At 35.0% G+C, this 17,500-nt stretch overlaps 2 protein-coding genes across 2 annotated transcripts; both read left to right on the top strand.

Annotated features, from left to right (window-relative positions):
• The first annotated feature begins 3,354 nt into the window (after nucleotides 1-3,354).
• LOC121985693 (kinesin-like protein KIN-14F) lies at nucleotides 3,355-10,479 on the top strand. The gene is made up of 19 exons (XM_042539293.1): nucleotides 3,355-3,640; nucleotides 3,875-4,041; nucleotides 4,153-4,290; nucleotides 4,508-4,762; nucleotides 4,841-4,912; nucleotides 5,008-5,076; nucleotides 5,497-5,586; nucleotides 5,670-5,795; nucleotides 5,893-5,974; nucleotides 6,069-6,164; nucleotides 6,248-6,421; nucleotides 6,507-6,613; nucleotides 6,755-6,930; nucleotides 7,115-7,276; nucleotides 7,361-7,614; nucleotides 7,696-7,859; nucleotides 7,983-8,165; nucleotides 8,719-9,239; nucleotides 10,086-10,479. Exons 1-19 carry the CDS (start codon nucleotides 3,517-3,519, stop codon nucleotides 10,189-10,191), a joined length of 3,066 nt encoding a protein of 1,021 aa, XP_042395227.1. The 5' UTR covers nucleotides 3,355-3,516; the 3' UTR covers nucleotides 10,192-10,479.
• Nucleotides 10,480-10,788: 309 nt separating this feature from the next.
• Nucleotides 10,789-16,764, top strand: LOC121985694 (cysteine synthase-like). Its single transcript, XM_042539294.1, has 11 exons — nucleotides 10,789-10,945; nucleotides 11,090-11,143; nucleotides 11,210-11,319; nucleotides 11,428-11,485; nucleotides 14,870-15,133; nucleotides 15,213-15,350; nucleotides 15,499-15,550; nucleotides 15,819-15,898; nucleotides 15,993-16,052; nucleotides 16,144-16,224; nucleotides 16,486-16,764. Exons 2-11 carry the CDS (start codon nucleotides 11,105-11,107, stop codon nucleotides 16,576-16,578), a joined length of 975 nt encoding a protein of 324 aa, XP_042395228.1. The 5' UTR covers nucleotides 10,789-10,945; nucleotides 11,090-11,104; the 3' UTR covers nucleotides 16,579-16,764.
• Nucleotides 16,765-17,500: the final 736 nt, after the last annotated feature.

Here is a 17,500-nt window from a genome sequence, read left to right on the forward strand (position 1 = left end):
TTCCTGCCTAGTGTCTGGTTCTCTTGATCCGGACATGGGACCCCCGCTTCTTTGTTCGAGGTCAATATTCCACCCACGTGGTTCGATTGGATCATGACTCCTGTGCACAGTCGGCGGATAGTTCTTCTAGCAGTCCGGGCTCTGATACCAATTGTAGAATCGAAAAGAATTTAGATATCTCCACAATGGTATGATATTATCCACTTTGGGTCTAAACCCTCATGGTTTTGCTCTTGGGCTCTACCCAAAAGGCCTCATACGAATGGAGATATCTTTCTATTATAAACCCATGATCTTTTCTATGTGTTTTCAATGTAATACTATGTTTGCAATGTCCACATATCTCCACAATGACATGATATTATCTACTTTGGGCGTAGGCCTTATGGCTTTGTTCTTGGGCTTTACCCAAAATACCTTATGCCAATTGAGATATCATGCATCCTTTTAACCCCATGATCTTTACCAAATCTTTCCAATGTGAGACTTTGATTGAACCCCAACAATCCTACCCTAAAATGAAGAACCACAATTACTCTCATGGTCTGGCCTCCCCGTAAGCATCTGGTCACACTGACCTGCTCTGGGCCTCCCCACGAGCATTCGGTCACCTTGACATACTCCGGGCCTCCCCGCGAGCATTTGGTCACCTTGACCTGCTCCGGGCATCCCCGCGAGTATTCGATCACCTTGACCTGCTCCGGGCGTCCCTGCAAGCATCCGATCACCCTGACCTACTCGCCTTCTCGCGAGCATCTAGTCATCCTAACCTGCTTCAGGCCTCCCCGCGAGTATCCGGCCACCCCTGACCTGTTCGGGGCCTTTCCCACAAGCATCCAGTCATCTTGACATGTTCCGAGCCTCCCCGTAAGCAACTTGATCCGGTCAATCTTGACCTGCTTCGGATTCTTCCTGCAAGCATCCGGTTACCCTGACCTACTCGCCTCCCTACAAGTATCCGGTTACCTTGATCTGCTCTAGGTCTCCCCGTAAACCTCTAGTCATCCTGACCTACTCCGGGCCCACCCTCAACTTCGTTCAAGGCTGCCCACATTGCATCTGGTCTGGACCATGGCTCTGATACCATTTGTTGTGCTCAAAGGATGTCCACATATCTTCACTATGACATGATATTGTTCACTTTGGACCTAGGTCCTCATGACTTTATTATTGAGCTCTACCCAAAAGGTCTCATGCCAATGAAAATATCATGCATTCTTTTAATCCCATGATCTTTATCAAATTTTTTCAATGTGGAACTTTGATTCAACCCCAACAATTTCACCGTCGAGACCAAACATGGATGTCCAGTAACACGCTTGTGTGTGTATATATATATAATTTTAAAACAATAAAAAAAATTTCTTGAGGTATGAATATATTTTTTTAAAGAAAATCCATTTGCTACTATTACTAACATTAGAGTCTTGTTTGATTCATAAATTTTATATTATTTATGAAAACATCAATGGAAAAATGAAACAATGTTTTTTGTTTTTACAATTAGAAAAACATTTTAGTAAGTGTCAATAATCGTTACTCCCAGATATAAAGAAAAGAAAATAGCACAACTTAAAAGGATCTACCTCTAAATATACTTAAAGAGATAACCCATCAAGCACTCTACTAAGGGCATAATTAAGCACCATGATTACATAACAAAGATCAATCTATGACTTCCCAATTTGATATTTGAAATCTTTTCTTTCTTACCTTTTTTTTTTCGCTTCTTCCTTGATTAGAAGAAGAATGAATTCATAACCTTTTTTGTAGCTTTTGGTGAGGAGTTGAGCTGTCCATCTTCAACCACTTTACAATTAGATAATGAGGTGCTTAGTTTGTTCTCTCTCTTTACATTTGTTATGTTGCTTCCATTCATCCTCATTCGCGAGTCACAGAGATTCAAATTTAATAGCCGAATGAAAAGAGATGGAACATGATGAAGAGGCATGTGGTTCGGCGAAAGGAGAGTCTATGATAATCATCTAGCGCCAATTAAGGGAATTTAGTTTTGTTACTTCAATCAACTTTAGCCAATTATCTAGATGTAAACTCAATTCTCATTGTGCATACTAAAGTGTTATCACTATCATTGCAAACAAGTGAGGCTTCTCCCACCATAGCCATGATTATGAATATGAACCGGCTTTTGCGGAAGGTAATTTTATTTATCGAGGGACCTTTGTGAAATTAAACATAGAGGGGTTCTTTTTTGGCCTTACCTTTCTATATAATTTACATTTTTTATATGTTAAAATGATCTAATGATCAATTAGTTTAGAGAGAGTTTGTGTAATACTTCTCGCAAATGATGATTAGAGATTAAAGGAAGTATCTTGGAAGTCATGTAGGATTATTAAGGTTCAACAAGAGAGGCTAAATGGAAGTTTTTACTAAGGTTTGAAATAAAAAATAGATAAATAAAATGAATCTAAAGGTATTTTGTTAGAAGTATTAGGTTCAAATAGGAGATTATGTTGTTGATGTTTGTCTTGAAATAAAAAAGGATAAAATTAATAAAATAAAAACTATCCTAGTATGACTATTAAAAAATTAATAAACCATTATATTATTCATTCAAATATTATAATTAAATAAATAAATTATTACAGTAAATTTATTGCCAAACACTCCATTTGTTAACATTCCCGCATATGGCGTTGCATAATATATCCGCGTACCGCCGTCCGCATGCGGCCATCGAGGGAAACAATACTACCAAATGGCAAATGGACCGCACTCGTGTCTTCAACTGAACCGGGTTCACCGATTTAGTATTTATTTCAAAGGCAAAAACAAAGGAGGATCCGAGCCACTTTTCGTTCAGGCTCGGACGGGAACTTTCGAATTTTTGTGAACTTTCGGACAGGATCCGAGCCACTTTTCGAATTTATACCGAGTTCGGATTTTTTTTTTTTCGTAATTTTTGGTTTTTTTTTGCATAATTTATATGTTGAATCTGGTCAGAATTTAACTAAAATTAATTACAATTTATCTATCGCCGGTGGCTTCTGACTATCTAATTCAATCCAAAATTATAATTTAAATGACAAGATAGCACTTAAGAAGATCACAATTTTAATCACGATCCCCCGTATAAATTATGAAAGGACCAGGAATAGATTAGTAATTACGGACCAAGGATCACCACGTTAATAAATGCAACGACTTGTTCGCACGTACAGTGCCCTTTCGTTTTTTAAATTTCGGGAAAGGCCCTCATTACTCATAAGGGGAATTTGAACACGTAGAATTTGCAGTTTGGTGCCAACTAGTTTCGAAATTTATAAAGTGTTAAGGCAGGCTGGAAAAGAAGAGTAGTTATAACTCGAAGCAGCGGCAGAAGAAGTGGGCACTACAAGGTTCACTCCAGGACCCTTTCCTGTCTCCACTCCGCAAAGCAGGCCACGGAAGTGGGAGGAGGAATTGGATTCTCCCTTCCTCTTCTCCTCCGTCGATCTCGAAATCTTCATTCCTGTCGTCGTTGGAAGTTCCGTGGATCACGGGTCGTCGGCAATGGCGTCGGCGTCGGAGGGGTTTTTGTCTGTGTCGCTAGCTTCGGTTGTCGAAGATGTCTTGAAGGAGCACGGGACTAGGTTTAGCGATACCAACTTGGCCTCCAGGAAGGCCGACGAAGCGGGTAAAATCTATGTTCATGTCTGATGTCTTATCCAATTTGATTTTGTTGTAGTACATTTTACTAATTACTTCTACCATCTTTCTAATCGATTGTTTTGAGGGAGATTGCAATATTAGGTTGCTAATTGCTTCTCGTAGATTTTTTTTTCCCCAACAAACTTCCTGTGTGATATATGGTTTCGCTTGAGTTCGGACGGATGATTCAAATTAGAGGTCTTGTTCGATATAATGGCAGCGGCGAGGAGGAACGAGGCAGCCGAGTGGCTGAGAATGGTGTTGGGCGTTGTCGCCGCAAAAGGTTTGCCCAACGAGCCTTCGGAGGAAGAGCTTAGGCTTGGATTGAGGAATGGGATAATCCTCTGTAATGCTCTGAACAAGGTTCAACCCGGAGCAGTTCCAAAAGTAAGTATGCTTTTTTATCTTTGTCCATGTTCTAGAATCCTTGATGAACTCAATGCCCTTTTCTTCTCTCCACCTGCGATTTTCTTAGTCTAAAAGATATTTCTTATCCAGGTGGTTGCTGGGGATACAATTCAACAACCAGATGGCGCAGCGCTCTCAGCATATCAGTATTTTGAGAACGTGAGGAACTTCCTTGTATCTGCACAAGAAATGGGTCTGCCCACCTTTGAGGCATCTGACCTAGAACAGGTGGAGTTTGGAACTCTTTAAAGTAGAGGTTTCTCACTCAGAAAGCAATGATATTTCTCTATGTTAAAGTTAAATTAGGTATTTTAAATTATTGAATTTTACTACTAAACTTATGGATATTGTAACACTAATTCATTGTGGAAAACTACAATCATTAATTAAATCAGCTTTGAAGTTATCTAGTTCTTACTTTCTACTCTGTTTGCTTGAACTCTAGGGAGGCAAGAGTGCTAGGATTATTGATTGTGTTCTTTCTCTCAAGAGCTATGCTGCGTGGAAACGAATGGGTGGTCATGGTACTTGGAAATCTAGTGCAAACCTTAAACCATCCAATTCAAGCAAGCATTTGTTGTGGAAAAATTCAGAGAATTCAAAGAGTTCATTGCTAAGAAGTCAATCTATGAGTGACAGTGATCACTTACGAGATGCGTATTTATTCGATGGGGATGTCTCTGCTGAATCAAGTGAAACGGTTAGTAATTGAAAGACTAAAAAAATTCTAAGCAGGTAGAATAGTTGAACTTTTTACTAAAGTCTTCATTGGCAACAGATAACTTCTGGTCCATTAAATATGCTGGTACATGCTGCTTTATCAAATAAGAAGCCTGAAGAACTTCCTATGGTAAATCTTGCTGAATATCTCTAGAAAGCATCATTATTTATTCTTTAAAAATAAGTCTCATTTATTTGTGTCATGAAAATTAAATTTTGTTGCAGCTTGTGGAATCATTGTTGAATAAAGTAATGGAAGAATTTGAACATCGTATCGTGAGACAAAATAAATTGGTACATTCCAATTCTTAGAACATTTTTGATGGTGCAGGATAAAATGTTTACTTTTTAAGTCAATAAAAAAAATTGTCACTGAAAATTCAAGTGTGCTTTTATTTCGTGATTATTTTCTTCTGCATTTGTTATGTCCAGACTTGTATATATATGGATAGTGGCCAAGTAACATGCAGTCTGTGATTTAGTTTATAATGTTGGACAATATTAATATAGACGTCTATAATGCATGTTTGGGTACTCTCGTCTACATCGTGTGTAAAACTCTTCCTTCATTTGAATGAAATCTGGAAACATGTCATAGCTCTCTCTTCTTCTTGCCGCTTGAGCATCATTTTTCTATAATTAAACATTACTTTTTTTTTTAAATTTAATGAGCATCATTAGTCAGCTGATTCATATGATTGGTTAACCAAACAGGTTAATTCAATTTCGAAGGACAACAACAATTGCACATTAATCAATATGAAGGCTTCAATAGGTCCTTTATCTTCTGACAATGGAACAGAGGTACAATGCACGATTCCTACTATCCAAATATCTAAATGCAGATTTAATACTAAAAAGTATACTAATTTATGTTTTCCCAAAAGGAAATTGGAGGAAGAATTTTCATAAATTCAAAAGAACAGGGCTCTAATAAGATGTCCAAAGGCGAGATGTCAAAAGAAAAGATTTTAATGCGACAACTGATTTGCAACCAAGATAAAGCTATTCAGGTTCCTTTTCTGTTTGAGAGCTATACATCAATTTGTTTATTAATTAAATATATTATGGCACTAGAGTAACAAATTTTAGCATTATTTACAACTGTAGGAACTTAAGCATGCACTCCAAAGTACAAAAGTTGGAATAGAGGTAATGCATATGATGTACACTGATGAATTTAATAAACTTGGTAAGCCACAAATTGTACACTTTGACAAATGCAAATATTATATAATGCTTTCTTACTGATTGCCAATTTTCCTGCTGGGGAATCTGAATTTTAGGAGAGAGTGTACATGGTCTTTCCAATGCTGCTTCAGGCTATTACCATGTTCTTGAGGAGAACAGAAAGTTGTACAATCAAGTGCAAGATCTCAAAGGTAAACAAAAAAGAATTTGATCTTTATGTAGTAATAGAGGAATTCGTTTCTGCTAACTTTTTACTATTTTTTGTAAATATCAGGGAGCATTAGGGTCTATTGCAGAGTAAGACCCTTCTTAGCAGGACAATTAAGTAATAATTGCATTGGTTCTTTTGATGAGGGAAGTATCTCAATAATAACTCCCTCAAAGAATGGAAAAGAAGGGCGTAGGTCTTTCAACTTCAATAAAGTATTTGGTCCATCTGCAACACAAGGTCATTGGAGATATGTTATATGATATGCATATTTATTCACTTAAAACTTCGTGAAGCATCACTCTTACATGTAATCATATTGCAGAACAAGTATTTTCCGATACACAACCTCTAATCCGTTCCATTCTTGATGGTTACAATGTTTGTATATTTGCATATGGCCAAACTGGATCTGGGAAGACTTACACTATGGTATGATGCATAACTGATGTTTCTTTTTGAAGTATATGTGTTTTTGGACAACAAAATTTTCATGATACCTGAAGTATAGCTTATTTTGGTTTACAATTAAAATGCATTTAGTGAATGATTCAATTTGTTTCATGGGTGCAGAGTGGACCCAAGCTTCTTAATGAGCAAACATTTGGTGTGAATTATAGAGCTTTAAGCGATCTATTTAAACTTGCGGAACAAAGAAGGAGTGCATTTTCTTATGAGATTGCTGTTCAAATGATTGAGATATACAATGAACAAGTTAGGGATCTTCTCAATGAAGGCATTAACAAAAGATATCCTCTCACCTAGTGACTTTTTGATTCACAATCTATCATCTTTGTTTTGTTGATATCTGTCTATAATTACATTGTGAAATTTTGAATGGATGAAAATGAATTGTTATACTAAATGTTTCTTCATGTTGTTGGTAATGCTTTAATTGTCTTTACATCTTTTGCTTCCTTGATAAGAAAGAACATTAGAAATTCGGAATACTTTGGAGAAAGGACTTAATGTTCCAAATGCAAACTTAGTACCTGTTGCATCAACATCTGATGTGATGGCATTAATGAACATCGGACAAAAGAATCGTGTTGTTGGTTCTACAGCTTTGAATGATCGCAGCAGCCGATCTCATAGGTAACATTATAAGTTTTTGTTGTTGTTGTTGTTATTGACTTTCTTTTTCACATCCTATAAATTGTTCAATTGTGTTACATGCAGTTGCTTGACTGTTCATGTTCAAGGAAGAGATATGACTTCCGAAACTATACTCCGTGGATGCTTACATCTGGTTGATCTGGCGGGCAGTGAGAGAGTTGACAAATCTGAAGTGACAGGAGAAAGGCTAAAAGAAGCACAACATATAAACAAATCACTCTCTGCTTTGGGTGATGTTATATCTGCACTTGCACAAAAGAGCTCACATGTTCCCTATAGAAATAGCAAACTCACACAACTTCTTCAAGACTCTCTTGGTAAGTTGCTCTCTTCCAAGGATGTAGATCAATAAGTTTTATCTTATTTGGATTTAAAATTTTATATCCTTTGTTAAATAGGTGGTCAAGCAAAGACCTTGATGTTTGTTCATATAAGTCCAGAAATGGACACTGTCGGGGAAACCCTTAGCACACTTAAATTTGCAGAACGGGTTTCCACAGTTGAGCTTGGTGCTGCACAAGTGAATAAAGAAAGCGGAGAAGTTAAAGCGCTAAGGCAGCAGGTTATTTATTTTATTCTCTCAGTAGCATTTATATACTCCAATAACTAGTGTTATTTTTTGGCATCTGTGGTATTCTTATTGTCTCTTTTGAGTTTCTTATATACAATTGCTTCTATATTGCAGATAGCAAGCTTGAAAGAAGCCCTAGCAAGGAAGGAAACTGATCACCAGAATGTATTACCTAGTTCAGATCCCATCCATATTGCAACTCCATCACCTGTACATCCCAGCCGACAGAGTAGTGGGGCTTATCTAAGCAGTCAAACTACTCACAGACAACCAATGGAAGAAGTTAGAAACATTGAAGTAAGTGTTCTATTGTAGTTCAAGCCAAACCATCCATTCGGGTGTCATTGCTTTGTTAGATAATACACGTCATAGAAAAAAAGTGTAGTGTATAATTCTGAAAAATTTCTAGATGATCAGCCATAAATGATAAATCTAGCTCTGGGAATATACCAATACACATTTCTGTGTATTTGCCATGAATTTGCGAGTTCAACAGTACTGTCTAATTGTAAGTTCTGGTTACCATGCTTTAAAGTTTCACATAGCAATTGGTAATTTTCTGGCTGACACGAAGAGCAGTATTGTCTATGATTTCTTTCAAATATAGTTCAAGCATGATTCTTTTTCCTTTTCTTTCCATGTATTTGGTGTCTAAGTTAGTCCCCTTTTCAGTATCTCTTTTCTGGTTGACATTTTTATCATTGCCCTTTTAAAATAGCATGTCATTTACACAATTTCAAGCAATAATGTAAATTTCTTTCTCTGACAGCATGCTTGAAATATGGTTTAATCTTGAATATTACTTTCTGTTGGTGTTTGTATTTTTCACAGAACTACTGTGCTTTCTCAGGTCAGGGGAAATGTTGTGCTGAGACGTAGAGTTCCAAGTTTTGATCTTCATGATCTATTGACAACAAATGACTCTTTTCCTTGGCCTTTAAGCAGTTCGAGAATGAATCATCCTAACAAGGATGATAAACAAATTGTCTACAATGACTGGGTTGATAAAGTCATGGTGAACAAGCAAGACACAGTTGCTACAGATGGCAATTCCATGATAGATTGGGATGGCAGTTATGGAACATCACCTGATATCTTTTACCATCAGAGTCTTTCTGATATGAGAGTTCATCCTGATGAACAGTTTCATAAAAAAGGCATCACTGGAAAAGATAGCAGCTACGAGATGAATAGGCAAAGAAAAGAGTCATTTTATGCTGCAACTGATGGTTCAGATGACCTAGACGTTGCAACTAGCGACTCTTCTGAAGCAGAAATGCTATGGCAATTCAATCTCCAAAATGTACATAACACATACAATGAGAGTGGCTCAAATATCAAGAAACCTCAAACAAAAACACCAGATATAAGGTAATTTTCCTAGACTTGAATCTACCATAAATATCTTTTAGAAATAACATCAATTTTTATGAATTGCATATGAATTACTTTTTGTTTTTTGATAAAGTAAATATGAGCATACTACATAGCTAATGTATTTACTGAGTTGTACTCAGTAACATAAACTTCCATGGAGCAACTAGACAACTCTATATACTCTCTTGACCTCTTATTCTTTCGTTCTAGCATTTAGTATTATGGGTCTTGAGATGCTAATAGAATTTGACAAACAAACCCCATTTTGTTCTCGTTCTAAACTGCAGTATATTTCTTCATGGGAAAAACTATTATATCATTCTATACTATGCTTGATACAAGTTATTGACAGTAAACATTATTAAGTCGACCAAACCAATTAGAATGATACATAATTTTCATGCACGGCTTTCATCTGTTGTATAAACTTATGTACTGTAAATGCATCTTGAAATCAGTTACTTTTTTAAGGGCTTTCGAGTTCTTGGTTATAGAAAAAAATTTCATTCTATGAATATAGAAAAAATTATTTGTTTCAAGATTTGATCAATTGAAATTAATTTGGCATGCAGATGCTCGATCGATCATAATTGGCTCAGTGAGAATAGTAAGGGCTGATTAACTTGTGCATAGACTAAAAAATTGCACATTTGAATTACAATTCTAGTTTACTTTGGAAGACATCCTTTGAATTTAAATTTAAATTACAACTCTCTCAAAGCATCATTGCACATGCATTTTAATTATTCCTTGGGCGTTTCGTCATTCTTTAATGCCTTCATTTTAAGCATTTCATTAGTTTAACCATGATTATTCTTTATGTTTGAATCTGCAATTTAGGATTCCAAATCAAGCAAAATTATCATCTTCCAAGAAATCAAATGCGCCTAACCGGATAGGAAGGCCAACCAATTCCAGCAGTGCCGTTGACCGAAAACATCAATGAACATTGGTTGGCAAGATTATTTGCGACTTGTTCTTTCTATTATTCGATGGCTTTCTCAAGTAGAGTTAATGAATAGCAATGATCCCAGATGGTGAGTGTATCACTGGTGTTGTGACAAGGGATGAAAATATATCACCATATTATGTATATTTTTTCAGTCGTGTTTGCGATTTGTAAAGAAAAAAGGAAGAGCAAAATAAGGCAAATTCAATGAAGTACAACTACAATCTCATCATGTATATCGCGATAGAGTTCTTCCCACAATGGCATTGCTTGTATTCTATTCTCCAAAACATGTCTTCATTGGCTCAAACTTTGTCTGATACTGAATTTTTTTCTTCTTCTTATCTTCGTCCTTAGCCACACACCATTAACGTTCTTGATGATACTTCCTTAAAATCCCAGATATTTTGCAGAAATTACTCTGGGAACAGTCCATAAATAACAGTGACTCAAGGAGAATTTTCCTGCAAATATATCCAAAGAGTTGACTAAATGGACCAAAATAGCTTCCCGATACACCTCACCTGGAGCTGGCCAAAGGCAAAATCATATTCATTGACGTTAATCCCCTTCAAACGGAAAAGTCCGCACCGTAGCGGCCGTGCCGATATAATCAAGGGATCAAACATCGCATTCATCGGAAGGGGCCGCTACAAATACGACACTCGCGTCGCCGTTCCTTCGCATCGATTTTTATCCCCCCCTCTCTTCCGTTTCGTGGTTCCCAGAGACGGCTGATTGCGTTCTTAGAGTAATTTCTTTTCTCTAGTTATTTTGTTAGAATCGATTTCGCTGGTTTTAGTCTTAAAATCATTGTCGGAGCACTAAAAGCATGCGGGTTTTTTTCTTCCGGATTATTGGGTTTTCATGTGCTGGATGTATGATTTTGTTACAGGTAAGTATCTGACGGATGGCGGAAGGTGATTCGATTGCAAAGGATGTCACTGAGGTAAGATTTTTGGTCTTATGATACATCCCTTGGATCTGTTATGTTGATCTGTTTCCGGATTCGCAGTTAATTGGCAAGACTCCACTGGTTTACCTCAACGATGTTGCCACTGGCTGCGTCGCTCGGATCGCTGCTAAGCTGGAGAGCATGGAGCCTTGCTCCAGTGTAAAGGACAGGTCTCGATGAATCAGTGTTTTGCTTTTCTTAGGTTCTTAATTGAATAGTTTCATCTTGTTCTTTGTCGTGATGTGGTTTTTCTATGATGGGGTGAATCTTTAATACAGGATTGGGTATAGCATGATTGCTGATGCAGAGGAGAAGGGGCTTATCGAACCTGGGAAGGTAAGCTGTTTCACACCTATGTTTATGGGTTCCCAAAGACAAAAGCATGAGCTAAAATTGGGAGGGTATAATTTGGATGTGTCTATCAGTTGCGGCAGCAGTATCTAAGCCGAGGCGGGCGTGAGGTGGTACTGTAGGCAGTAACTCACCTCCGACCGCCACTGCTGTGCTCACCGCCACCGCTATTTTGCCATCGCGTCTCCTGGCGATGCATCGAACTAGTCGCTTGTAAGCGAGAAAGTTAGATTTAATTAAATAATTTTAATTTAATAATGTTAATTAACTTCCGGTTATGATCAAAAATAATTTAAATAGACTTAATTAAAATCTAATAAAATTATTCAATTAATTTAATATATATTTAAAAAATATTTTTTATTTTTTATTTTTAAATATTTAGATAAATATTTTATTTTATATATTTAGGTTAAATGTTTTATTATAATGAATATATTTTTATTAAAATAAATATTATAAAGAATAATGACTATTTATAAATTATGTAAAAAATAGTAAAAAAATTTAGCTGACTATGAGGCAGAAGCAATAGCCGGTCACTGACCGTTCCACCACCGATTATCGTCGCTCAAGACAATTGGGTCCCCATTAATAAAAAATTAATTTACTGACATAAATTAAGTTGATTAATAAATTAAAAATATTTATGCGCTATACTTATATATTTTTTTTTATAAAAATACTTTTTAAAGATAAAACCATATTTAATATTCTACTATTATTCCTCTCTAAATTTCATTTTTTTTCTCTTTTTCTTTCCTCCCTCTTCCTCTCTCTCCTTGTCAAATACCATTTCTACCCTTTTTTTCTTTGTTTTTTTTTTATTTTTTCAATTTTATTTAATTTTTATTCAATTTTATTTTTTAATTAATTTTATTTATTATTTTTTTCATCCATACTTATATATTTTTTTAATTTTATTTAATTTTTATTTAGATTTATTTTTAATTAATTTTATTTATTATTTTTTAATCCTATTTATTTTTTATTTAGTTTTATTTTTAATTAATTTTATTTGTTATTTTTTTCATCAATACCTATATATTTTTTTATTTTTATTTAATTATATAAATTTCTTCTCCCACCCCTCTCCCTTTTTAGATTTTGTCTCCCATATAAATGACCTTTATACCCCTCACTTCTTTACTTAATTTTCTTAAAAATTTTATTTAATTTTTATTTAGTTTTATTTTTTAATCAATTTTATTTATTATTTTTTATCAATTTTTTTATTTTATACTCTTATTTTTTCCCCAATTTTATTTAATTTTTATTTTTAATTAATTTTGTTTATTATTTTTTTATTTTATATAATTTTTAACATAGTCAGAATCTCTCTTCCTTTAGATTACTTTCCTAATTCGACACTTAAATTATCCTCATCCAACTCTTAACACATGGCAGAACCTCCCCTCCCTTAAAATTACCTCCCTCCAACTCTTGACACATAACACATGTCAAAACCTCTTACTATCTTTAAATTACTCATCCTCCAACCCTTGACACATGTCAGAACCTCTCCTCCCTTTAAATTGATTAAAAATTTTATTTTTGTGCATTGTTTCATGTATATAATTTTTATTTTGTTCCATACTAGTAACGACCCTATGGATATGGAGGGAGGTACATGTAGGTACACAGGCGTCAGGCGCATGGTTGGGTAAACATCAGGCCGTCAGTTCCTGATAATCGACCCCTAACTATTAGGCTAGAGATGTCATGCGCCTACCATATGTGATACGCCGTTTTTAAAATTTGTATACTTTTAAACATTTTTACAAATAATAACTCTTACAATTTAGAACTAAACAATAAATAAAAGATTATAAATATATAATAAAAAATAAATTATTAAAAAAGAATAAAATTGATAACAAAAAAACGTGAATGTGAGAATAAGAAGAGGGTATAAAGGTAAAAAATTAGGTGAGACCGGGACTTCGGGAGGTGAGGATAATTGAGGAGGTGGGAAAAGCAGCTCATATATGTTTAAAAAAAATATATACCCTATTAAAAAAATTTTACCTTAAATTTTGGATAGAGTAGCTAAAAAATCTTTACATCAGCTACCCTATCGATTCCCTAAATTATGCATTTATGAACAGTACTTCTCTAAATTTAGAGAATGGATTCCACTCCTTAAACATTATAGAGGAGAGAGAAGAAATAGAAAAGCTGATATATGATGTCTTGAAAAGTGGATATCCAAATTTAATAAAGTAACTTTTTTACCCTAAATTATGCATTTTGGATAGGGGAGCTGGTGTGAATGGTCTTATAATTGATAAAAGGACAACTCGATGCATAAAACTCTCAATAATGTAAAATTTCAAGGAAGGGTCTATTATAGTACATTGCGTCAAGATTTTCCTTTATCGAAATTAAAATTTATTGATAAAAAATTTTAAATAACAATTAAAATGTATATTATTAGAATTATTATAATTTATTTCTCAACAAATTAATTAGTATTTTTAACATGCTATTGATGAAATTTAATTTTATTTATTTAATTTAAAAATATTGATTAGATAAATATATTATTTTTTAAAAAATTATGCTTCAAAGTTTAGCATAAACGAATTTTTATATTTTAAATTTTATTAATAAAAAAGTGAGCTTTCGTTAAGATAAAGATATTGGTAAGTGACCTAGTTGGTGATTGTTTTCATTTGCGAAAATATTTTTTTTTACAATTTATAAATTGTCCTTTTACATTTTACTAATAATATTAAATATCTCTAATAATAGTTTATAAGAAATCCATTTTTTAAAAAAATATTATTTATTTTTTAATAAAAATATTAAGACCTTAGAAAAAGTTTTCTACCTAGGGCCCTTCTGAATCGTTGAGACGGCCCTATTATACTAGAATGTAGAAACGTTAGCCATTTCATAGTGTCTTTTTTTTGTTTTCAAAAAAAAATTTACAAATATAGGATAGGATTAGAAAGGAACAATTTGGATTTGTCTATCATTTATGGCAGTCAACATCGGTATCTAAAAGATTGCTCATTTTCATGTGGGAATTATGGACACAAAACCCTAACTCTTCCTCCTCCAATGATCGATCTTTGAACTTTTCATTAAGTTTGAAAGCCATGCTTAATCCTTGATCATTAGTCTTTCTGTAGGCTATGCAAGCTATAAATCAAGCTGTAAGATATGTCATCCAATGAAATGAAAGATTGTAGGCTACATTTTTTATTGACCTGAGATGTACAGACCATATAGGCATTTTTTTAATCTGAAAAAACAACATTCAGTAATTAAGACGGTTAAAAACATTCAAGAAATAGAAAAAAACATAGACATTAACCTTCATTGACATTGCTGTTTGTTTTCCATGATTATTATTATTGCTAGAGCGTCCTGATTGAAGCTACTAGTGGAAACACTGGGATCGGCCTAGCTTTCATGGCTGCTGCCAAGGGTTACAAGCTTGTTCTTACAATGCCTGCATCCATGAGCCTTGAAAGAAGAACCATTCTTAAAGCTTTTGGTGCTGAATTAGTCTTAACGGATCCTAGTTCGGGTATGAAAGGAGCTGTTAGTAAGGCAGAAGAGTTGGCTGCAAAAACCCCAAATTCTTACATTCTTCAACAGTTTGAAAATCAAGCAAACCCGAAGGTAAACCTCTGTCAAGTACATGGATTTATTTAGATACAGCTTAATCGAGGCATAAATTTGACATGTTCTGTGGTTTCAGATTCATTATGAGACAACTGGACCCGAAATATGGAATGGAACAGGTGGAAAAGTAGATGCTCTGGTGTCTGGTATTGGGACTGGGGGTACCATTACAGGAGCAGGCAGCTATCTCAAGGAGAAAAATCCTAATGTTAAGGTTAGTTATGTTACCATGAGCAGAGTGACAGCCTTCATTATTGAGATTATTGTATGACAATTGTGAAGTACCATTTCTGAATACTTTTAATATTAACAAAAGTTCCAATCACTCTTTTTGATATTTACATCTTTCCCCATTCTCTCAGCTATATGGCGTAGAGCCAGTTGAAAGTGCAGTCCTGTCCGGAGGGAAACCTGGTAGGTTGTTCTTTCCACTGTATTTCTCATCTGATGTTTTCATTTGACTGAATAACTTGCTTGTCTGTTTATTTTCTAAATGCAAACATTAATGTTAAGCTCATAGGGAGGAAATATCAATGCCTGTTTCTATTGAAACATTAATGTTAAGCTCATAGTGTTTGTGTGAATAATACATGATTTCAGGTCATAATAACAATGTCACTTTCCATCTAAAAAAACAAGAAAGTTCTATTGAATCTGATCTAAGTTGATTTATATGTCCCAGGTCCCCATAAAATTCAAGGAATAGGAGCTGGCTTCATTCCCGGTGTTCTTAATGTGGATCTCATCGATGAAGTTATCCAAGTTGGCCTCTCTTCCTAAGAGCAAATTGCTTTCCATCTTGAAATAGTTCATTGCTACGTACCTAAAATTCTTATTTCACATGCTCACTGTTTAGGTTTCAAGTGATGAAGCTGTTGAGACGGCTAAACTTCTTGCTTTGAAAGAAGGGCTACTGGTGATTGTTTCTACTATAGCAAGACCACTATAGCCTAATGTTTAGCACTCAGCCATGTTGATACAAACATATCTTGGTAAAATATTTGCAGGTTGGAATTTCATCTGGGGCTGCAGCGGCGGCTGCTATTAAGCTCGCACAGCGACCTGAGAATACGGGGAAATTGATTGTTGTGAGTTCCTCATGCTTTGTTTTGTTCCACAATTTAGTTTTATAATTGCAAGATGCACAAGGATTCGTATCCTGAGCAAAGAATACAAATTTTTTGTTTCTGCTTACAACCAACGGCGAATCTCAGCTTCATCTTTAGTTTCCTATCCACAAAACCATGCGGCATGCCATCAGTGGCACCGCCTTTCTCATTAGCTTAAACAGTGCTTGCTGCTTTCGGCTTACAGATCCATTCATGCCAATGAATTTTTTGCTGATTTAGGTTGTTTTCCCGAGTTTCGGGGAGCGATACCTTTCCTCTGTGCTTTTCCAGTCAATCAAGAAAGAAGCAGAAAGCATGGTGTTCGAAGCCTGAGAGTTTGTTTGAATACGATCCTGAAGTCAGTCCAGTCGATGGTCCTCTCACTCTTCTCGAATCAAGATGGTTGTATTAATAAGTGTACCACAGAAAGTGTGTTTCTCTTGTTATCACGGACAAACGCTTGCATGAAATACAGTTACTACCTTTACCTGGTGCAATAATGGTATCACTATTTGCTCATCTTATCATGAGAAAAAGAATTCTGGATTTTATGCCATGGGAATCAATGTTAGTGCCGCCATGAGAATTCTTTAGTTCCAACTGCGATCAACATAATCCACTTTTCTCTCTGTGAATCTGCACTGGCATCCAGTTATTCAATCCTGTAGCTCGTTTCTTCCTTTGACTTTGCACATGTCCGGCTGCACGTGCCTCGTGAGGCAGGAAGGCTCTTTAAGTAATAAGTGCACAACTTCAAGCCAATAATGAGACTCAAGTGTCGACGGTTTCCAAGGAATGGAAAGTGAAGGAATTGCCGTACTTGAAAGCAATCCCTTTCTCCCCTTTGATTGCCCTTTCCCAAATGCCAACATTTTTTAATTGTTGTCTCCCAATACCCCAAAACGTTTTATTTACTTGATGATATTAATTTAATAGATGATGTAAAAGAAATTATATAGCCGACCGACCTCATTTTGTCAACCATGTAATCTAATTTTAGTTACTAGAATAATGACAACGTATCAAACTTAAGTTCAATTAAAACAGATGGTTTTGTTAATTAATATATAAGAAAATTCACGTCAAATATTATATTTAAAAAATTTACCATAAATTTAGGATAGGATAGCTAAAAATTTTTTATATTACATTAACTACTCTATCTATTTTTTAAATTATATATTTATGAATAATACTTCTTTAAATTTAGGACCTCCGATGAGACGAGCCTGCAAGCATAAAGTGTTAGTGCCGA

Source organism: Zingiber officinale, chromosome 5B (assembly GCF_018446385.1).
Source record: "Zingiber officinale cultivar Zhangliang chromosome 5B, Zo_v1.1, whole genome shotgun sequence".
Lineage (NCBI taxonomy): Eukaryota > Viridiplantae > Streptophyta > Magnoliopsida > Zingiberales > Zingiberaceae > Zingiber > Zingiber officinale.